The 24665-nt window shown below is 33.4% G+C and overlaps 2 protein-coding genes and 1 long non-coding RNA gene across 3 annotated transcripts; 1 reads left to right on the forward strand and 2 right to left on the reverse strand.

Moving 5' to 3' along the window:
* Positions 1-45: 45 nt before the first annotated feature.
* Positions 46-1424, reverse strand: LOC135845492 (pseudouridine-5'-phosphatase-like). Its single transcript, XM_065364074.1, has 4 exons — positions 1089-1424; positions 794-1012; positions 453-685; positions 46-309 (listed from the first exon to the last, which is right to left on the reverse strand). Exons 1-4 carry the CDS (start codon positions 1144-1146, stop codon positions 118-120), a joined length of 702 nt encoding a protein of 233 aa, XP_065220146.1. The 5' UTR covers positions 1147-1424; the 3' UTR covers positions 46-117.
* Positions 1425-1636: 212 nt separating this feature from the next.
* LOC135845491 (probable pseudouridine-5'-phosphatase) lies at positions 1637-3471 on the reverse strand. Its single transcript, XM_065364073.1, has 4 exons — positions 3153-3471; positions 2793-3011; positions 2489-2721; positions 1637-2417 (listed from the first exon to the last, which is right to left on the reverse strand). The coding sequence occupies exons 1-4, from the start codon at positions 3244-3246 to the stop codon at positions 2238-2240; spliced, it is 726 nt and encodes a 241-aa protein (XP_065220145.1). The 5' UTR covers positions 3247-3471; the 3' UTR covers positions 1637-2237.
* Positions 3472-13330: 9859 nt separating this feature from the next.
* LOC135843547 (uncharacterized) lies at positions 13331-24395 on the forward strand. The gene is made up of 4 exons (XR_010558340.1): positions 13331-13515; positions 14179-14310; positions 17237-17290; positions 18391-24395. It is a non-coding gene; the product is annotated as an uncharacterized LOC135843547 (long non-coding RNA).
* The last annotated feature ends 270 nt before the right edge of the window (positions 24396-24665 follow it).

Genomic DNA, 24665 nt, shown 5'->3' on the forward strand with positions numbered 1-24665 from the left:
AAATGAGAAGAAATTTAATTAGATTGTAAAAAAAAAAAAGGAAAATTCATAATAAATTATTTAATGAAAGAGTGAGTAAATCCATGCTTAAAGTATTATAAAATCGAGAAGTATTTATTATTCTTTCTTTTCAGGATAAGGAGGGAGACCAAACCACTCGGGACGGAAATCTTTCAATGATTTTAGAACCACAGTTGCGTCTCGTTTTAAATCATCAGTAATATAATCTTCATCTGGCACCATTACGACTTGCATTCCGGCACTAACAGCAGCAGTAACGCCTGCTGGAGCATCTTCAAAAACCAAACACTGAAAAAAAATACCAATTTTTAAAATAGGCAGGTATTTACTAAAAAAAAAAAAAAAAAAAAACCGAAGTATTTCTGTACAAAATTTACATAAAAATTCAAGTTGATATTCAATGAAAGACCGTTGGACTCTTAAATGCTTACTTTACTCGGATGTGGCTTATCCTTGAATCGATCTGCACAAACTAGGAACACATCAGGAGCAGGTTTACCATTTTTAACATCAGGATCTGAACTAGCAGCTGTTATGTGGTCGACTAATGAAAATAATTTCTCATGTTTTTGTACTTTCTTTAGGTATATTTGATAAGATGAACCGGTAGCGATGGCAAATGGAATATTATTTTCATGTAAATGCTGAAATAACTCATCAACTCCTGCAACAGAAAACGTATTGTAATAAATCAGTAAGGTGAAAGTATTTTAAAAATTAAAATCAGGTTACTGAATCGGACACGATTCGAGGCAAAATTATTTACAATTACCCGGCATCACATCCACTTCAGTTATATGCTCCATCGCCGACTGTTTCAATTGTGATAAGTAATCTTGAGGAGTAACAGGTAACTTCAATTCTTCGACGATAATTTCCGCAGAACGTAACTCCGTTGTTCCCATAATTTTTCGTTTAATTTCAGTCGTAAATTTTCCACCGTGTTTTGCACATAATGCAGAATCCAATTTAAAATAAAGAGTTTCTGTATCTACGAGTATAAAAATAGCATGAAAAATTAATTCAAGGGCATTCAAAGGATCAAAAAAATATACGTCACAACTTACTCAAGAGTAATCCGTCTAAATCAAAAATCACATGAGTAACCGGCTGATATTTATCCATTTTAATAACCCGAGTGACACGAAGTAACTCGAAACGTATAAAAATTAAAAGAAGGAAAATTAAAACTTTTTCAGTCACTTGATACACGCCAAATATGAATCTTATTTTTATCAAAGACCTAAGAAATTGGCCAATATTTCAGATCAACTGATAAAAATTTGATATTTGTTGAATGTTACTTCGGTCAATATTAATGGCATGGTATGTGATGTAATATGTGTAAATATGTGGTACAGACAGTGCCAGTAGGGTGCCAGTGAGTCCACGTCACAAGTTTGGACCAAAACAGTGTTGTAAAAACACGTATAGGTAAATGTAGGCAGTAAAATTTATCGATAATATTTGGCGAAACCAGTAGGAAATCAAATAATTATTCAAATGTGTATACCTACTACTTGGCTTATAAAAATAAAATTTCAATGACATTTTTTTTTGGAGAAAATTGGTAACAAAAAAATGGCAGGTAATTAAATTAAAATTAAAAAGCATATCAATGGATAGATCAACAATTTATTTAAAAATTAACCCATTAAACAATCCCAAAATAAACTTCTACGTAAAACAACGAACAAAATCAAGATAAAAGAACAACGAAAATTATCTATGCTAGCTTTTGAAATAAACGAAACAAGCCACTTCATAGCGAATATAAAACAATTTCGATTACAAACATGGTAACTTACGCCACTTATCGTAAAACTAACATCTTAACACAAAAATACAATAATTAATCGTTTTGAATTGATGAGTGGATAGTTCACTTATTGTCAAAACAAAAATATCTCATACTAATCCTTGAACCGTCATTATACTTACTTTAAGTACATACATACATGCCCTCTACGTAGCATAAATCAATCAGTCTTGCTGTATGAAAAAAGGCAGTAATACGCGTATTTTTGTTCTTCGAAGTATTTTTGACAAAATATTTCAAGCAAGATATAAAATCACAAATTTTGATTGAAGAAAAGAAGCATGACTAGAACCTACATTTAGGACAGAAAGATGAGATATTAAATAAGGATTCTCACTAAACATGGGTTCGGTTTTCGAATGGCAACGATCTTCGACAAAGATTAACATTATCACAATCAGTCTGAAAACGGTGGCAATTTAAATTGTCCTGGTTTAAAATCGTTCAACGATTTCAACACTACAGTAGCTTTCTTTCTATCTTCTTCCGATACATAATCTTCAGGCACCATTACAACCTGCATTCCAGCACTAACAGCGGCCAGTACACCATTAGGCGCGTCTTCGAAAACCAAGCACTGTAAAACGAAATAAAACCTATTAATACGAATTCTGTACAACAGAAAATATATTAGCAGGAAACATTAACCTTTTCCGGATCTGGGTTATCTGCGAATTTTTTCGCAGCAGCGAGAAAAACATCGGGAGCAGGTTTGCCTTGTTTTATATCAGGATCCGAGCTGGCCATAACGATATGATTGAATAGTTTATACAAATCTTGATATTTACTGAACTTTGCTACGACGCTTTCTGCTCCACTGCTTGTTGCTAAGGCCATCGGTATTTTGTTATTATAAAGATGTCTGATTAATCTTTCGGCCCCTGTATTTATTTAGTGATTAGTTTGAAAATAATCAACGATCGAAACTAAAAATATTTCAATTACAACGTACCTGGCATCAAGGGGGCATTTTTAAGCAAATCTAGGACAACATTTTTCACTTCAGTTTGATACTGTTTGTGCGATACTGGAAGTTTTAATTCTTCGACAATCATATGAGCTGTCTGTTGTTCAGTACGTCCTAATACTTTCATTCTAAGCTCCCACGGATATTCTTTACCATATCGGTTGATAACGGTTTTATCTGCTTGATAATAAAATTGCTCGGTTTCTGAAACACAACGAAATTCAAATTAACTTTACTTAAGTTTTTTTCGCTAGGACAGCACAAGTCGTCAAGCTCAAACATTTTTCAACAGCATTGACAGCAAGAGTTAAATTTCTGTGTTTTATTAAAAATAACAATACTTACTTAAAATTAAACCATCTATGTCAAAGATGATATGAGAAACAGGTTTAAATGCAGGGATTTTTGTGCTGAAACTTCTGATGGCAGTGAATATCATTTTTATTCAAAGAAAAACGACGTGAAATATTATTTGATTTCTTTGTGGAATAATTAATAAATTAGAAATGACAACAGACTTGAATGATCATTCAAATAAGTTGAAAATTCAGAAACTGAACTGAAATGAAAGCAATGAAAGTTGAAATTAAAATTTTGATAACCGGATGCATTTCAGTTATCAACATTCAACGTTCAACACGGTTCAATCGCATACGGATAATTATTATACGGAGGTTCTTTTGTGCCAGCTGTCGGCATTTTACCATTCCCTACATACATTTCAGCAACAAGGGATATTTATCACGTATGTATTGCTGTTTTTAGTGTTGGGGGGCGTTGTGTCTGCTCACCTCGGCTTCGCCTCGGTTGCGCTGGTCGCTTTGTCGTTCATACTATGTCGGTTAACTTCCCTCGGCCTTCGGCCTCGGTGAGTACAATTTTTTTATAAACAACCGCAAGTGCTACATACACGGTAAATGTCCAGCCTCCGTCTGAACTCACCAAGGGGAGTAATGTCGATCGAGTGAAATATAAATTATGAACGGCTCGGCTTCGCCTCGCCTAATTCGGCATACTATTCGAAAAATAAAAATAATATTAATAAAATACACTTGAAAAAAAATTTATGGTAAAAAAAAATTTTCAAAAATTTGGAATTGAGCGGGGATCGAACTCTGGACCTTCCGATTACTAAGCCTTCTGTCCTGCCACACCGCCATCGCTGCTGGTTGCTAGAATTCGTTTTCGAACGCTATAGAAGCAGCGGAACAACGACGAAAACGAAAACTACTTATATACGCGTGCGCGCGCATGTACGCGTTGCTGAAACGATGTAGGGAATGCTTAAATGCGCCAGCGGTCGTCGTTTGATTTCATTTAGAACCACTAGGAACGCTAACGCTGAAACTCTGAAGTGATTTCAGAGTTCAGTGTTTCAGGCTGACTTTCAGCGTTAGCGACTAGCGTTCTTAAGTGAAGTCTGAACACTGAAGTCAGTCTGAATAATTCATTCAGTGAAATCTGGTTCTGAATAATTTTTCAAGTCTATTTTTGATTTGATCAATTAAATTAAATTAAATTATGCTTATGCAGAGGCAAAGGCAAAGGTAAAGATAAGGCAAAACATCGGAGATGTTTGAAATTTAATGAAGTGAAGTTGATTAGTTGAACTGTCTGTTTCTAGCCTCTGCGACTCTACGAGTACCTACGAACTACAAAGTAAAAAAAAAAAATCTAAAAATTTTCATTGTTTTCAGTCTCAATTTACTTTTTGATTTTTTATTTTTTTACAAATTAAATACTTATTATAGTCCGGCATAATGACAATAGGAGTAATTGCACCCCACCGCCATTTTTCTTAAAGGGGACATCCTAAGAAACATTTTAAAGCAAACTTGCCAAAAAAAAAGTTAGCCTTACTTACAAAATGGCGGCCATTTTGATTGGCAGGTCAGCCGAAATCGCAGATTTTGCGTTTCAACATAGGACTTGCACGAACTTTTTCAAACTTTACAAAGGTAGATCGAAAGATCACGCAAAAATTTATCACCTGCCAAAATTTCAAGTGCTAAAGTGCATTTTTCGATTTTTTGGTGAATTTTTGAAAATCGAATTTAGGCCAAAAATGAGGGAAAAAATCAAAATTTTACCAAATTGACCAAGACAGCTGAAATTTGAGATATACCCTATTTTCGACATGCCAAATCGATTGGAAACGGTTTCAACCCGCTTTGAGCAGTTCTGGAGCCTCCAGCAGATTTTTGAAACTCGAAATTCCCACAAAATTCCATCTAATTGGAGTTGTAAAGCTAAAATTTATTCTAAAAACTAATTTCAATACGCTACGAAATACTGCAGGTGAATTTCAAGTCGTTTTGGATCTTCCAGCGACTTTTTGAAAATTCCTGAAGCCTCCAGCAGATTTTTGAAACTTTAAATTTTCACAAAATTTCACCAAATGGAGATGGAAAGCTGAAATTTACTTTACACTCCAATTTTAACACCCTCTGAAAACGTCTTCTGGTGGATTTCAAGTCATTTTAGAGCATCCAACGACTTTTTTGAAAATTACTGGAGCCTCCAGTAGATTTTTGAAACTTGAAATTTCCCCAAAATATCATCAAACTAAGATGGAGAGTCGAAATTCATTCTGCAAACTAATTTCAATAAGCTACGAAGTTGACTGCTGGTGAATTTCAAGTCGTTTTGGAGCTTCCAGCAACTTTTTGAAAAGTTGTATGACGTTTTTTTTGGAAAATTGAAATTTCCTAAAAGTAGGTAGCTGGAAGCTTCAAAACCATTTGAAACCACCATGTCATCTGCGAAGTAAATTTCAGCTGCCCAACTCCATTTTATAAATTAATGTTGGGGAAATTTCAAGTTTCAAAAATCTACTGGAGGCTCCAGTAATTTTCAAAAAAGTCGCTGGAGGCCCTAAAATGACTTGAACCCACTTGAAGTCGTCTTCAAAGGGTGTTAAAATTGGAGTGTAGAGTAAATTTCAGATTTCCATCTTCATTTGATGAAATTTTGTGAAAATTTAAAGTTTCAAAAATCTGCTGGAGGCTTCAGGAATTTTCAAAAAGTCGCTGGAGGATCCAAAACGACTTGAAATTCACCTGCAGTACTTCGTAGCGTATTGAAATTGGTTTTTAGAATAAAATTCAACTTTACAACTCCAATTTGATGGAATTTTGTAGGAATTTCGAGTTTAAAAAATCTGCTGGAGGCTCCAGAACTGCTCAAAACGAGTTGAAACCGTTTCCAATCGATTTGGCATGTCAAAAATAGGGTGTATCCCAAATTTCAGCTTTCTTGGTCAATTTGGTAAAATTGTGATTTTTTTCCTCATTTTTGGCCTAAATTCGATTTTCAAAAATTCACCAAAAATCGAAAAACGCACTTTAGCACTTGAAATTTTGGCAGGTGATAAATTTTTGCATGATCTTTCGATCTACCTCTGTAAAGTTTGAAAAAGTTCGTGCAAGTCCTATGTTGAAACGCAAAATCTGCGATTTCGGCTGACCTGTCAATCAAAATGACCGCCATTTTGTAAGTAAGGCCAACTTTTTTTTTGGCAAGTTTGCTTTAAAATGTTCCTTAGGATGTCCCCTTTAAGAAAAATATTGTCCCGGAGGATCGGGGGGGGGGGTGCAATCACTCCTATTGTCATATGCCGGACTATTATAATTAATTGAATCGGTAATAATATAATATTGAGTTAAAGTTCATAAATCATAATTTTTAATTTTTATTATCAGTGCCTCGAAAAGGGATCGAAGTCGAGCCTAGGATTTCTCAATCCAATTCCTTTCTGTTTTAAAATTTTCATAAATTGAAAATTTTAAAATTTATTTATATTCAGCCGTCGAACAAAAAGAATGAAATGAAAATAAAATATCTGTACCTAGTCCTAAACCCCGATTGAGAAGACACTTTGACAACATAATCAAGTGGATGTGGAACAGGAAACTCTACAGTAGGTACATGACGAGTATCGAACATATTTTTTTCTAAAAAATCCCAATTTTGGGAATCGAAGGGTTTTAGGTTAACATAAATAACATAATGTCGCTGGTTTTTTTTCTAGGAGGCTTAGTTATCGATGTAGGTATTTGCAAAAGAAAGTATAATTCTCTTCAAAAAAATTTACTGAGCAAAAAGGGGGTCATAATCATTGAAAAATATCTTACAATGCAAGGAGCGACGCAACGTGAGGAATGTTTGGTCTCATGCTTTAACTCCAAAGCGTACTCGATCAAACATACTTCACTTTCGCTCTAATTTCAAATTCAAACTGTGCTTGAAATAATTTTCGAAAGTGTTCTGAATATTGTACCTTATCCTTAAAATTTTTTATAACCCGAAAAATTTTGTGTTTGTGGGTTACAAGTGTTGAAATCGAAAATTTCAAGGATAGGTAATGCCATAAATTCAATACCAGCGGTTAGGTAGGTATTATAACAGGTGGAAAACATTAACCTTGACAACATATTTTGCAATGTTGTCAAGCGTATTTCAGGTCTCTACTGTAGTACCTATTACTCGTCGTCAAAAATTAAGCCTTCTAACGCCTGATAAAAATCCCAATGAAAATATATATGAATTTCCAACATGTCCCTGGTTGAGTGGTTGTTCCCGGGACAGAAAAAGTGCACGTACGAAATTGCACTTACGATTATTTTAAAATTTGCTGGATCATTCCAGACGGAGAGCATGTTAAAAGTGAATTTTTGCCCAATCGAAACATCAATCAAATGAGTAATTTTTCAACTGGCACGCCTAAAATTTCACGATAGTGGGGCAAAAACAGCCCAGAAGGTCTTCAGTAGGCATTCATCTATTTCCAAACTTGATTTCTGTTCTTTCCAGAGTTTTTTGAAATTCTTAGATGAAAACAAAACCTCGCCGGAGGCTGCACAACTGCCCAAAAGTTGGTTGCTTTTGAGTTGATAGGATTGGTTAACCTCGAAATGAACCATCCAAAGAGAATTTTGAAATGAACCCTCAATTTGGGGAGAGGGTGCAAAACGTGCAATTTCGAAAAATTGAATGTGGATATCGAAGTAGGGGTTTTTAGGGTCGCTAAAGTCGATTTTAGCATTCATATATCCACCTCAACCTCGATATAAGCCCAGAAAGGGGGCGGTGCGAAACATATTTAAAAAATTCAATCAGGATATCAATGTATTGGTTTTTTGGTATTTTTATAGGTGAAAAGGCTTTGTTTTTTCAATGCGAGGAGTCGATTCTTTTGGTTTAAAATTTTAGAATTCGAATGATGGTTTTTTTTAGAAATTTCAATGTCGAAAAAGAAAAGCTAATAGGCCTGAACGATGACACAGTTTCGAAAAGTAAAAAACGTTTTTTTTTTTATGTGAAGAGTACATTTTTTGATAAAATTTGCCATCAAAATTTACCGTTTTTTTTAAAAATTTGACAACTGGGGTGGGGGAGAATACGCCTCCTTACTTTCGTTCCTGTGGGTTTGTAGAGACACTTCTGATTTAGAACATTTTGTAGCTGGTTATTGGGAACTGAATGATGGTACTTTGATGCTCAGATTTTTGTCTCAGGCTAAAATGTTTAACATAACCACCTGAGCTCTGAGGGAAAATCTGATGAGGAGTGTACAATAAAATTTGCCCACAAAATATATGAGGGGATGTGAGTATTTAAAAAATGCGGTCCTTTTGGATGCTCTATTTTCTTCAATGTAGTAGGTATAAAAAATAGACAAATGTGTTATTTTGTCTATTTTTTATACCTACTACATTAAATTTGAATTAATTTTCAAAAAAATCATTAGAAAAAAATTTTTTTTAATGATTTTTTTGAAAATTTTCATGATATTTTCTTCAATGCACAAAGTAATGTTCAGCGATAGACTAACTAAAGGCAACATAAATATTGAAATTGGATACTTTTGAGGCTTGGTGCTAACATCCCCACGCAGACGAGCAGCCCAAGCAAAGCGAGGGTGCGAGCAGGGGGTTGGGGCCAGGAGCCGGAGCCCCTAGTAATTTTTTAATTTTTCTCTCTGTCATGGAAAATGGCGGATTTTTTCATCTTTTCTATCCACGCCAAGATTAGTTTTGATCAGAGTCGAAAAATTTTGAAAAAAATTGTCCAAAATTTGAGAAAAAAAAGTCTCAGCAATTTTTAAACAAGAAAACCTCCTTTGAATGCATCATATTCAGAAGGAGTGGGGGGAGGGGTACGATAAAAATTGAAAATTTAGAATGATAGGGACAGAGTGAAGGGGATGTGCGATTTTCATCATAAGTTATAAACATATCCAAAAAATTGAAAAAATGCACTGAAAATTGAAAATTATTGAAGTTTTTAATGAATTTGTGATACCTAAAAAAAAATGTTCTCTAATTTACGTCGATCATTGACGTAAATTTACCCGCGTATTATTGCCTGTAAATTTCGCTTTTGTACTCTGAATATCGTTGATGGTACCAACTGCAAATTTACGCTAAAGATACCACTGTAATATTGCAGTATTTTGAGCGTATGAAGAATTGTCATATTTACGACAATTATTCTACAATTTTACCATGGTTATTTTGGCGTATTTCAGGCGTAAGAAACGTCAGCGTATTATCGGCGTATTAAGGCCTCACGGGAAAAGGATCATCTTCAAAAGCTCAAAAAACACTCAAAAATGTGTTTTTGTGTTACGGAACCACCAAAAAAAGCAATACTGCCAAAGGTACAATCCTGCAATTTTGCATTCGGGCCTCCAAAAACAATATAAAATTAAGCAACTTTTTGAAACCCCAATTTTGGAGCCATAGGCACCCTCTCTTCCAATTTTAAGGCAAAAGAAAATTGACAATATGGGTATCAAACTCACTGAACACGAATAAGAAGTTCGCAATCCATCCTAATCTATAATATTATAGGCAGGTCTGGTAGGTGTAGGTACCTAACACCTATGATGTTTTCAATGTATCTACTTGCGAACTCGCGTGATTTAACGAGTCTCAGTGTCTCACCAAATGACCAAAAAGAAACGTTTCTGATAGTGACTTCAAGATTACTCAGCTTAGATTTTTTTCATAATTAAGTAATTTGGTTTAAAATATTTCAAAGTGCATTTAACTATAAAAATTTTCAACTGATTTAGCATTGAATGTTTGCCTTCTGAACTTCGAGATGTCAGTGGAGATTTTTTTCAGAAAGTTTGAAAACAAAGCACACTTTTTTGGTAAAAAATATTTTAAATCATACCTATATAATTCTCATTTTTCATTGTTTTTCTTTTGTTTTTTATTTATTTTTTCTAATTTGAGTGACTGCGGTGAATTTAATTTTTTTTTTCATTTTTAAACTATTACCTACTTTTTAATCAATTAGAAAAAATTTCTGAATTTAGCTTTAAGATTTTCAGTTTCACTGAAATTTAGAAAAAAAAATAATTTAAATGAATTTTTTATCGCAAGAAACATGCGTAAATTTTTGTTACTTGAATGTGTGTAATAATGAGAAGGTTTCGGAATAAATCAGAACGTGGTCATGCCATAGCCTAAATAAATCAGAGCAATTATTAGCAACGCGCACTTGCAAACTTTCAAGTACCTACTTAGGTATTCATTTCACGTCCGATTCTACTCTTTGGACTGGTAGTCGTAGGGTTATGTTAGGTGTAAGATTTATGTAAGGTTCGGGAGGTCCCGGGTTCGATCACCACTGTAGGTTGGGAATTGACCAAAATTAGGCAGGAAAAATTCGAAACTAAGATAAAAAACCTTCCCTGATGAAAAAGTGGAATTCGTGCATTAGTGCTTTTCTATTTTGATTTAAAAATTTTTTAAATGTAAGTAACCGTTATCTTAATTAAAATGTCGTGTGAAATTAGCTTGTAGACGCCAATAAACCTGCTGACGACAATTCGGGACTAAACGCAGGATATGTCGTTGTCGCTAAATATGTACTGTACCGATAATTTCGCTTGTAATATCGCCCATGCGCAAACGCCATTGAAATGATTGGCCATCACGCATAAGCAATCTTATGCGCGAAATTAGAAGCATAATAATGCGCGAAATTAGAAGCATAATAATGCGCGAAATTAGAAGCATAATAATGCGCGAAGTGTCCAGCGAATAGTCCGAATTTCTCGTCGCGAATTTTTTGGCGTGCGATGGGCGATGTTTTCCTCTATCGCTTCTTCTTAATCATCCTTGAAACGATAACGTGTCGCAGAAATATTCTGATCGTAGGTACAATACATACATTTACGTACGTAGGCGTTGGGCGATGCATCATTGCCGAGTATTTCTAATGTATTTACCTACCTATAGGCAATACGCATCGATTCACGATTTATCGTTTAGATTTTATTTTGTAATCATACTACATACGAGTACGTGGGTAATACGTACCTATCTACCTAAGCAAAAAAAAAAAAAAATAAGAGAACTTTTCATACAATCGTCTTTGCGCCAAAAATGGAATAATAGAGGAAAAAATCATAACTTCACCGAATTGACCTAGAAAACTGAAATTTAGTAGATATACAAATATAAACTATTTTTGAACCCCTGAATCAATTGGTTTCGAATTAGGGAGTACTTATATGTAGGTACATATTTCGAGTAGTTCTATAGCCTTCGGCACTTTGACAGATTTGTAGGTTGAAATTCTCACAAGTATTCACCAAATAGGTAATGTTGGAAAACTAAACATTTTCTACCGTGATTTCAATATGCCGAGTGGCGAGTTGCCTGGACGGAAGTGGTTTGATGCCGTTCTATAGTTTCCAAACGACACTTCGAATAATCCGGTTGTCAGGGGTTTCTGCTTTCTCGCGAGTACGCTACGTACCTCACCTACCCTCCATTCCATTCGTACACCTACAGATAGGATTGTTGCCCGAAATCACGACCTGGTGGTTCGTAATGTTTTCTCACCCACAAAAAAAAAAAATGTTTTGTTCTCATTGTAACCGTTTCTATACCCGACACCTGATACGTTTGTCAAGTTTTTGTTAAATCAGTGTTTTTCAAGAAGGTACACGCTACATAACCGAGCCTGCAGTTACATTATACAGGATATTTTTTCATGTCTATTAATAGGGCTAATTTTATTATCATGGTCGGTAGATGTAATATCTGTCTCACGGTGGTTCTTACTTAATATTATTTAATGCTTATATAGGAAATTTGTTGCATTTTTTTGGCTCCCACTACCAAAGGAAGTTACTACGGTTGAGTTTTATGAAAAACAGCGAATGGTGCCTGAGCCACCCCCCCCCCTAGTTGAAAAATGATCAAAAATAAAGAAATTAGAACTTTTTTGCTAAAATTACAGTTTTTCGAACCCCAAAATCACATTGAGGTAGGTAAGTATGCAAAGCGTTCAATTGTGCAAGTGGTAAGCTGAAGTAAACATACTCTCACTCTCTAAATTTGAAGCAGTGAAAATTGACTGTTTCAAATTTAGAGAGTATCGTAATGCGAGAAGAGTCATCAAAAATTGTGGACTTTTGACTCCACATTCAATTCTACAACTGCGAAACTAATGGTTCCAGAACGGCTCGAAATCACCTTCAGTTGATTCAGTATGTTGAAATTGAAGGTTTAAACTTTGTAAAGTACATTTTTGCTTTCCAACTTCATTTGGTAGGTAATCTTTTGGAATTGCAACATTGAAAAATCTGCTGGTAGTGATGGCTCCAAAAATGCTTAAAAGGGATTGAAATTGTTTTTAATCGAATCGATGGGTCGATAATTGTGATGTGTTTGCAGCCAAACTGATGGTGTCATGTATTTAAAACCTATTAAACATTCCTAAATGTTCCAAAACGTCGCTTCACTGGTGACATAGAATTTGGTTGCATAAGTTCTCAATTTTCATCTCGCTCTAGATGCTTTCCCAATTAACTTTTCACCCTTTTAAAAATGTTTCTGATAACCCGTTATCCACACCTTTCCACATTCCAAGTTTGAACTTTCGACCAATTATAATTTCTCTAATAATTTTTAAATATTCATCTTGTAAGCAAAATTCCTATGTATTATCTACGAGTAGGTATTAATATATGAACCAACTAAAACGTACCCCATCCCTTCGTTGCCATAATCCACAGGATATGTGTTGAATGCATGAACTTGAACGAAGTTCCCATAATTCAAAATACCGGTAATTTTATTTTAGAAAATCGATAATTCTACAAACAGGTAGACGTATGTTATCTTAATGTGCTACCCAGATTCAAAATTAAAGGTGCTATTCTGCTGAAAACTTCAAGATGCCAGAATTTTCATGTTCCTGAATTCGTTCCAACAATAGGCGATTGGTAGGTATCGATTTTTTTCCCCCGAAAAATATACAAACGAATACAATACATACAGTTAACGCAGGGTATTATCGAAAAAAAGATTTTCGAAAGTGTCGATATCGAAGTCCTTCCTAATACTCGTTGAAGCAAATAATTCGATTGAGACTTGTATGAGACTACCTGCGGAATCGCATGTAGAGTAGGAATGGGTGGAGGTGATGGATAACCTTGGAAAAGGTACAACGTCAACTGGAAGGCGGGATGAATTTTAAATGTGAAACTATTTCGTGTGAGCTAATATTCATCCCTATGCCGTGTCTGCTAAGATGAATGTGGGAGTTGTTGAGTACGGTGTATGTGTAATTCTGTTAAATGTTTATGTATGTCGATGTATCAATATTTTTGTGTTTTTTTCGAGTCTCATTCTGAATGAGTATTTTTCCGTGAAAATGTGCTCATCTATAAAGACGTCAAGTAAGTATAAAATTTTGCAGGCCCCAAATTTTTTCAGCGTACATATTTTGAGAATTCTCATTTCTCTCTGTTTACTTACCATATTCCATAAATGTAAAAAAAAAAGCAGACCTAAAATGTATAAAATGTTTATCGAATGAAAAAAATAAAATAATGCATAGTTAAAAATTTGCTCGAAAGGAGCTTTTCTAGTTTTTCGAGAAAAAATAGCACACGTTTAACCAAAATTAACGTCTTAATTTTTTCTGACTATTAGATAGGTACCTACTCCTTTTTAAGATTTGTATTCTCCCCCTCTCCCCCGATTTGTATTTTTTTTACAGTTTTGCAATTTTAAGGCACGGGGGCTGACATACCCGGGTGGATGGGCTGGGCCCAAAGAAGAATTTTTCAAAAGACGGCAGCGCTCCTAGTGGAGGTAAATGTTGTCACGTCCAAAAATGGTGGATTGGCGGTTTCGATTCACCGATCATGTACTCGCCTCTAAAGTTTAACCTAACGTCTTTCAAGATAATTAGATGAGTATCTATCGAAATGGAAAGGCGATTTCGTTTATTTGGTAACCTACAATAAGGGCTTATCACAGTGGTACTTATTCAGTTTAATATAATTTCAGTTCTGCATAACTTTTATTTTATTTATTTTTTATTTTTTTAAATTTAGATTCAGTGGCTTTCGTTGCCCCATATTGAGAAAAAAATGTTACACTTCATTATGATACCTATACTGTTCATAAAAGCTGCGGTACTGATCGATCAATATCTTGAAGAATTCGACGGAAAATATCTCTATAAGGTACCTACAATGTAAACTATCAATAGTATACACGATAATAATATATATCAGATGGGGCGGTCAAAACGTGAATTTCTAATGGTTTTTGATTTTAAACGGGTGTAGATTTTTCAATCAAAATTGGAGGAACTATAATTCAAAGATTCAGAGCCTCCTGTAACGTGCAGCTGCGCACATTTTGTGCAGCTTCGAAACAAAGTTGTGCAGTTGGAACGCCTTTTTCTAGAATTTTGAACAAATTTTGTATTTGTAGATAAGGGCTCATTTGCTGACTTTCTTATAACTTGAATTACTTATTTTTGCGAGCTTTTGCCTCAACTTCTCAAAAACATGAATTTTTGAAAGTTTTGGACCTCGCTTCACTCGAGCTTGTTTGCTTTTCTTTCTCAAGTTGAAATTTTTTTTCTGTTTTTAAATCATCCTTCAAATTTTAAAATTTTGAAGCGAAAATAATGAACTTCTCCATTTATCACACACGAAAACATTGTTTTTATACACCTCGAAATACTAATTTTAGAGAGCTTCTTTTGCTCTCGCTTCGCTTGAAACCATTTTTAAAAAATCATCGTTCAAATTTTAAAATTTTGTAGCAAAATAATAAACTTCTTACAAGTAACTCATCACACACAAAAAATCGTTTTTACACCCCTCATACACTGATTTTCGAGAGCTTTTGCCCTCGCTCCGCTCGGGCTCATTTTCTTTTCTTTTCTACATTTGACATTTTTGAAAAAATCATCATTCGAATGCCATAATTTTTATGGCTTTCGGAATATTGATTTCCAAGAGTTTTTGCCATCGCTTCGCTCAAACCAGTTTGCTCTTATTTTTCAATTTTGAATTTTTCAAAAAAAAAATCATTATTCGAATTTCAAGATTTTAAAGCAGAATAATAAGCTTTTTATAAGTAACTTGTCACACAAAAAAACATCATTTTTAATACCTTTCGAAATACTGATTTTCGAGAGCTTTTGCTTTCACTTCGCTCGGGCTCATTTGCTTTTCATTATTAATCTTGGAATTCTCAAAAAAAATCATTCGAATTCCATTGTTTTTATACCTTTTAGAATTGTAATTTTTGAGAACTTTTACCCTCGCTTCACCAAAGCCAGTTTGTTTCTCTTTTCCGCAGGTAGTTAATAAATTTCAGACTTGAAGGAGAAATTAAAATTTTTATTCGCTAGGTAAATGAATTGACAAAATTATACCTTTCAGTAACAAAATTGTTAGTCATCTCTTGTTTATTTAACTTTAAAATTCGTCGTTATTTTGAAAAAAGTTTTTTAACCGCCCAATTTCATCGCATTGGCAAGAAACTTAAAGGTGAAAATACATCAAATTGAAATGATGAAATTACATTTTCGACATCCGCTAACTTAAAAAAATTCTTGGGACCTTACATGCCTTCTTGCCACGAAAACACTTTAATTGTACATAATCATGATCAAAAATTATTTCATTTTATTTAAGTTTGTGCAGCTCCAAAATTTCGTTAGAGGAAGTCCTGCCGGAAAAGAATCAACTAGACCTGACTAAATTTATTTTGCATTTGAATGCGTTCTTCATATTTTAGGCCTACAACGTTAGTCATGGCCAGCGGAAGCCCATGTGCAAGCAGACGTGCTTGCACCGTGCGAAAATTTCCAAAAATAACCCTATTTTTTGCATGAAAATTTCAAAACAAATCAAAATTCACTCCTCAAATTGTAATGATTTTAACTTTAAAAAAAAAATGGAATTTTCATTTCTGTCACATAGATTGCATAGCCGACCACTCTGTCATGTAAAGAAGGAGTAGGTAAAAATAAAAATAAAAATAATATCATGAATTTTGACGAAAAATTGGCGACGAAATTTACGGAGTGGGAGATTACTCGGAATATAAGGTCCTTTGTGTAAAAAAAAATACACAAGTTTTTATACACATACAAACCCCCACCTCAAAAAAAGGCCCAAAACTAAATATGATGATTCGAATTATATTTTTTTGATTACGTAGTTGAATACCCCTGTATTTTCGTATTGTTTTCAACAATTTGTCTTTTCTCAAAAATAATACATTTTAAACATTTTAGCGCTTTTAAAGTGATGGCGAGAAGGTAGATCAGAATATTTTTTAGGAATTCCAGTTTTCATCATTCTCTTCTTTTAAAAATATTCAATTCTTGTTGAAAATTGACCCTGAGTTCCTGACTATTGAATGTTTTCGAACTTGGAAAAACCTGTTGAATGAAATAATCTAATCTATATGTAGGTACTTAATTTTTTATATTTTTGAAACGTGCCTCATGCGTAGGCTACTTGAGAAAGTTGTGAAAAAATTGAGCCGATCTCAAAAGCCAATTTTGGAAGATGGGGTATGTGAAGCTATATTTTGTATCAAATAATTCCAGAGTGGAAAAAACTTGTTGAAAAGAAACAAACCAAAAAAGAAAAAAACAGTTGATTAATGATCCAGAATATGTATGGACTATGGAATATGTTTCCAAAGACCTGATCATTTTCAGATCTTTCGAAAATCCATTAAAAATTAAGGGATCAATCAATTTTTTTCAGATCATAAAAAAATTCTGAAGTTCAATCCAAAATCGTGTTCAATCCATATCAGAATTTGAAAAATCAAAACAATTGAAACATTTTCAGTTTTCTTTCCAGCTCTGTGTTTGTATAAAAAATGCAGTGGTACTGCTGCAATCTCACCTCCTTTCCTTTCATCCCAGCGAATTCAAGATTTTCGTGCTTTTTAAACACCCCCTCCCTCCTCCCCCTCTCCATAAAAAGTGGTTCACACTTTTCATCACATTATATGAACATTTAGAGTTTGCACCAGGCGGAAAAATGAAAAAATTCCGGCCCTGACGTTAGTAAAGTACTGTTGAAAAATTTATGTCCAAAAATGATATTTGAGAAAAATTAATTTTTTCAGCTGAAGAAATAAAAATTTATCGGAAAATTGATTGGGAACCACTCAAGACATAACGTAAGTACTAAGTAACATTATTTTAATTTAATGTGCGTATACATTACGTAAAGTATGTCTAAAAATATCGTGAACGCCGTTTTGAATGATCATAATATGTACCTGATCATGTATGGTGGATGAGCTCTAGCACATACCTACTTGTATGATCATACATAAATTAATAGTTTCATACATGGTCATGCAAAAATAATGTCCTCAGAGCAACATTACAATTTTATAGATACCCGGGGAAAAAAGTTCAAACTTGGCCATACATGATCATGTATGGTGGATGAACTCGAGCATACATGATCATACATAAACCGAAGTTTCCATACATGCTCATGTTACAAAATTGTCCCCCACATGATCATACATGTCATATATGATCATGTATGATCAAGTATGATTTAGTGTAACCATTATCATGTGAAAATGCGGGGATTTTTTTTAACATGAACATGTATGATCATACTTAAAATTCGAGAATGTATGAATTTTTATAATAAAAATATTGTCAGTATAAAATATATGGGATGATTTGCTGAATGGCATAAGTACATAAGATGAGCTAAGAACGCAAGACAAATGTGGATAAATGAATTTCAGACATTTTTCCAGATTATAGACACTTTTCTAGATTATAGAATAAAATGTATGATATAAAACATGCAATTTCATACAAATGATCCATACATGAGCATGTGGGGGACAATTTTTTAGTATGATCATGTATGAAGTCGTCATACATGATCATGTATGGCCAAGTTTGAACTTTTTTCCCCGGGTACTCGTATACTTACAACACTAAAAAATTCACCAATTCAGTAGAACCATTCGAAAAACGAAAAGGAAAAAAAATATGATGAACATGGAGAACATGATTGTGTATGATCAAGTATGATTCAGTATAATCATGATCATGTGGGGGACATTTTCCTAGCATGAACATGTATGATTATGCATGATCATAGTCAAAATCCATATACATACGATTATGTAGGGCCAAGTCGGAACTTTTTCATCTGGGGTTCACGATAGTTTTGGGCACACTCACACTGTATACATTCGCATGGAGTTTAATTTTTGTCTATTACTAATTTTGATTTTTCTTTCAGAAAACCAAATCAGTAACATGCAAAACTGGCTTCCCCTACTCAATTTATTGAATTTGAGTTCGGGAAGAACGAAGTAAAATTGAATTTTGAATTTTCATCAATCATCGTGTGGAAGAGTACGTCGTTTATGTATACAAATTTGCATCACTAGCATAATATTCCGGAAATTTATATGCAATTTTTTGCAAACAATATTATACCTATGTACATAGGTACTCTGCATTTCAAGTTTCTTTGCGATCAGTCGGAGTGATTCTATGGATTGGCCTACATAGTTGTGAATGGATTTAGAAATTATGACCAAAGCCTATGCATTGTTTCTGCTTACTTTTTTCTTAATGTACCTATATAATTTAAATTTTGAAAAATCAAATCAAAATGACCCGAACGAAGTGAGGGCAAAAGCTCCCGAAATTTCATGTTTCAAGAAGTAGAAAAACATTTTTCTTCTATTTGTTGAGGAGTTTATTTATTGATTTAAACATTTTTTGAGTTTGAATGATAGAAAAACTAACAGGGCTGAGCGAAGTAAGAGCAGAAGTTTTCAAAAATTTATAATTCAAGTAAGTGCCTGGTGAATTATTATTTTCTTACAAAAAGTCGATTTCTTTACATTTGACATTTTTAAAAGTTAGGTGTCTACCTACCTACCTAGTACAGATACATATTTCCCAGATGCAGAAATTCAGGAACAGAAAAACTGTATTTAGCCTGAGCGAAGCGATTAGGGGAAAAAATCTCAAAAATGTGCGAATCAGGTTCCAAACAAGTATGCAAATACTCAAGTCTCTTTATGAAGTTAAAACATTTCCAAAATTTATCGACCTCGTCAAACGATTTGCCGTCTTTTTCAAAGTTGACTACTTAGTCTCGTCTCTGGATCTTTTATCAGTTTTTTTTTTTATTTTTTAATTTGAAATTTCAAGTACCTATTGAGTTTACTTGAGCGAAAAACATACTCACGATTTAAAACTCTACTTGTAGAGAAAACTTGACCCACATTTTTGAAGAAATTAACTAAAATTACTTTTAAAATGTTTATTCTACTACAGTGAAAGGCATTTCAATTTAAACTTTCCACACCTACAGCAAGAATTCGAAAATGAAAATATTTGTAGAATCTTCATTATACCTATCGCACAAAATGTGATGAAATTTACCTATTCCAATCTATAGTAGATTTTAATATGTATTTCAAGATTATGTTCTGATAAAATTTCATCCATACCCTTTTGTTTTGCCAAAAAATCGAAAAACTATACCTAATTAATTCTCCTGCACTAGGTCGAGGTATTTGACTTCGTCATGAATTTCGTGGAGATATGACGCAATATTGATGAAATGTATGAAAAAGATATATTCCGGTGAGTGGTGTACTAGGCAACCAGTTTATCACTTCAGATTTTAAGATCACATAGGTATAGTGAAGTGTAGGTCTAGGTACGTAGTAAGTAAGTTTTTATCGGTTTTCGGTTTTCTCAAGAAGTGCGAAAGTGAACAGAAGTCGTTTTAACAATATTTATGATTATTTAAATCTAGTAATAGCGAAAAAGAGGACATTTTTTGAGGGGAGCGGACGAAAAATTTGCCATAAGAAAAAAATGACAAGTTATTAAAGAGAAATAAAAGATGAAATGACAATTTTGTCAATTGATATAATCGCATTTGGGCTTACGAAAAATTCTTACTTATTTTACGTTTTGAATTTATGGAAGTTTCAATTTTTTTTTTTTGTTTAGAGGAGAAATAGAAATTGACCCGAGCAAGAAAAATAAACACACAGACCCAAGTGAAGTGAGGGTAGAAAATTTCAAAAATTTGTATTTTGAGAGGTAAAAACAATGTTTTTTGTAGTGACTGATGAGTTTAAGTTTTGACCGCATAGTTTTATAATTAAAAATCATGACTTGATTTCGGGGTCTGAGTCCTTCAAAAATGCCCCAAAAAATATTTTCGTCAGAATATTAGAATTCCCCACCAATTTTTTCAAAACTCCCAAAAGTCAAAACCCAATTTCGGGCTCAAAATTTTTCAAAAATGCTAAAAGAAAAAAGAAACAGTTTTGTCGCTATAAATTGAGCAAGAATGGCAAAATACATCGTTGAAACTTCTTCAAACACAAATAAAAACCCTAAAGACACTGTGGACACTTCTGGTGAAGCGTAAAATTCTCTTATGTTGTGCCTTTATTATACGTATTCCTAAAAATAGGCTATAAAAGTGTTAAAAACGTGTCAAAATGACTCAAAAAGACTCAAAAAGCTATCAAATTTCTGCATACCGCTGAAGAAAAGATAACATTTCTGTTAAGTAGGTAGATGATATATCTGCGTAGAAAGATATAATTTGCAACAATTCTTTAAAACATCGTTAAAATTACCTAAAAACATGAAAATCACAAAAAAGTTAAGAAAATTCAATAAAATTCGCATAAAATTCATGAAGATGTGTGTAAAAACACTCAAAAACGCATTAAAATTACCAATCGGGGAGAATCATTAAAGGTGGACGAAATTTCAGTAAATTTACACAAAATGCAAACAAAATCGAATAAAAATTCGTCTATTGAGATGTTCAGCTGAAACTGAAAACTAAACTACGAGTACCTACCTTTTATTGTGTATTTTTTTGCACACTGCCATCTCGGTTTCCGAGAGATGAAACTTTGAACTTCGGGAAAGAAAGTATAGTTACACTCAAAAGATGTGGGATGTTGATATATTGGGATAGTTCACAAGGTAGTAAATTTTCGATGAAAATAATGATATGTACTTAGATATCATTTTGAGATTTTCAGTTTGTTCAAAATTGTACCCTCAAGAAAGTTTTTCATTAAAAATATAGGTTGGCAACGTGAAATAGATGCATATGATTGGTGAAATGTTATCTCTCCAGTCCAACAACCAATCATGCGCTATCATTATTATCATTCACTGTGACCAACCGAAGTATTTTATCAGAAAACTTTTTTAGGAGTACTCGATATTTCTGGGCACCCTGTATTGGTTGTTGGGTATGAAATGTAAGTACTTCGGAACACGTTAATGAAAATTATTAGGTAGGTACCTACCTAATTATAAGAGGAATGAATGTAATTTTTTCTGCTTCAAAGTGATAATAGATAACTTTACGAAATTGTTTTTGAGCCAGAAGGCCTTATGATGAATAGAACGAAAAATACCATTCTCAAAATGCAAAAATTGCAAAAAATGCACATGTGGATCCGATAAAAAAAACACCCTCAGAGCTGATATTTGGTAAATTTGTACTACCTGAGTCATGGATTTTTTTCATCTACTTATTTTGATCCGTTGTCACATTATAGGGGTCTGCCTCCTTGAAGGGGCGGTGGTGGTATGCGATGAATCTAACACTTTGAGCGAAACATGGCGATCAATACTGAACAGTAAATGGCTTATTACCTATTTCAATTCTGATGGAATTTCCACTAGTAAAAATTTCTTGCAATTTGGTGTTCTACTGGGGCACATAAAGAGGGGAGTCGTGTAATTTTTTGCACAGTGTATTACTTTATTCAACAAATATTTCTTACCATAACAAAAAGAATTAACATTTGGCTCATCATTTCCACCATGTTTTAGCATTATAACGGCAATTTTGGGCGTTTTTCAAGTTTGAGTCGCCACTGGAGGCAGAGGAGGAGAAAACAAAAAATTGAACCACCAAAATTATTTGTATGCTTTACATAGTGGTATATCGATGGTTCCAATGATGAAAATAGAAAGTGCTAATCAATATCTAACAACATACATCATAGTCCATAATATTTGATTTCTGATCAAAATTCGATCCACAGAAATTGTATCAAAATTGTAAGCCCCACACCCCTCGAAGGAGAGGGAGCCTGAGTGGCTCTCCCCTCCTCAAAAAATGAAAACTGACCGTTCCTTGCTTCATTCATCAAGACACCTACAATACATAAGTACAAGTTATGGGGAAACAACTATTAACCATTGATTTTTATAAAATCATTTTATTCTGGAGCCAACAGAAAATATTTATGTAGGGCCCTGACCTGCCGAACTCCCCCCTTCCCCATTGTTATTTTGATGAAAAATCAAGTCACCGATGCATAATATTTCACTCTTGAAATAAAATTACCTATAGCACGAAAAATGGCATTTTTCGTCAATTTGTTGACAAATCGGAGGGGAGGGGGATTTTCTCACATATTCGTCTACAAATTGGTAAAATATTCCAAAAATGCAAAAATTTTCATTTTTTAGGATTCTGATACGGTACCTACTTTTGCAACAACTGTAAAACTTTTTAATTTTTTTTTCTCGAAAATGAAAAAAAATGCCAGTCCAATTTTTTGATATGTTATTCTACATGAAAAGGACTAAAACTGAGAATTTTTTTTAGAATTTTTACTGGGGGACATCACGGTTATATTTGAATTATAAGTTTTTAAATCGATTTTTTTAGATTTTTGAAAGTGGCAACACTGATTTTGGCATCATTCGTCAATTACCCTCTCAAAGTACTACAATTTGAAAAAAACTTGAAAATTCTATACCGCGTACAACCGGAGCAATTTGCAACTGAAATTTTCCATTTTCGGCCATTTTGGAGGATTTTGAAGCGCCACAGCTCCGTCAAAAAAAATCGAAAAAATGTCCGGTTTGCGTCATTCGTCATCGTTTGATGACCTCTACAAATGATCTGATTTTGAAAAAAATCGAAGACCCTCTCGTGCAAAAATCCGCCGATTTGCCATGGAATGACCCATCAGCATTTGGTGAAAAATTTGAAAATTAAGAAAAAAACACATTTTAGCCCCCCCACCTCCCCAATACTTGCTTAAGGGGTCCAAAATTTTCATCGCAGTTTTTTCTCATAGTGGTTGACCTTTTGAGGCAGAAGCGGTTAATACCTGTTTCAAGGGCGAAATAAACTTTTGAAGCATTCTGGAGACAGAATAAAGCATTTTACAGAAAAAGGAAGTCGAAGGAAAATTGTAGAGAATTAAATTTCCAACTATCATATTAATGTCCTTGGTTTTTTTTTTCTAGAATGCTTAATTTTCGATGTACATATTTGAAAAAGAAAGTACATGAATACAAGAACGGCATTTTTTCTATTTTCATCAAAACTTTAGTGTTTCCAAACTTCCAAAAAATTGCATAAAAATTCCAAAATGAGCGCTCAAACCTTTTAAAGCTTTATGCAGAAGTGCAGGCGGATACAAAAAATGAACTTGAAGAAACATTGTAGAGAATTAAATTTCTAATCGTCATAATGTCATTGTTTTTTTTTATAGGTGACTTAGTTTTTGATAAGTATAAAATAAATATTGAAATGCAATTATCTCAAAATTAATTTTATTGCACTGAGCTTCTTTGCATTTTTGTGATACATTTTTAGACTCCCTTTACTCCTCAAACAAATTATTGGAAAGGGTGGATTTTCGCACTAGTTGGTAGTAAACATACCTATCAAATAATGCTACTGTAATGTGCCATGATTTTTGCCGTTCTTCACTAATACCTACCTAAGAATTGGACACAAAACAAATATTTGAATGCGATTATCTCGAAATCAAGTTTTTGGCACTATTAGCTCCTTTTGAACTCTTGCAATATTTACAAATGCCTATGAGCTCATATAAAAATTTAATTACACTCTCGGCTAAACGCACTGCATACAGGCTTTCCAATTAATGCATAAAATAAGAATAAATGATTCAATTCAATTCATTTTATTGGAGTTGACAGCTTCCGATTTACATATTTACCTATACAATGGCAATGCAACAACAATATGAACACAAAAAATGAATTACATAATAGATAAAATTGAATTAGTATAATTATAGTTACATATGTATATCATTAAACATGGTACAGGTACAGGAAAAAAAATGAATGAAAAGCACAAATAATCTTAGAAATCATTTTAGAAAAACTCTTTTGTAAGAACCTTTTTTTGAATACCTATGTTATAAAACGTTTGAAATAAGAAAAAAAAAACAAAAAACAAAAGTGAAAATATCGACAAAGAAAACTGAAAGACATCAAACCAAAAACAAAAAAATGTAAAAATAAAACTGAAAAATGTGGAAAATGAAAACTGAAACCTTCAATGCCTATATAAATGAAAACTGACAAAAAAAAACTAAACATTGAAAATTGAAAGACTTCAAAATGAAAACCAAAAAAAAGTCATCTTCACAATCACAACCTCCAAATGAAAAATGAAAATTTTATAAATGTAAGAAAACAAAATGGAATAAAAAATTCTGGAAACAAAAT

The sequence above is a fragment of the Planococcus citri genome, chromosome 4, assembly GCF_950023065.1.
Source record: "Planococcus citri chromosome 4, ihPlaCitr1.1, whole genome shotgun sequence".
Classification (NCBI taxonomy): Eukaryota; Metazoa; Arthropoda; class Insecta; order Hemiptera; family Pseudococcidae; genus Planococcus; species Planococcus citri.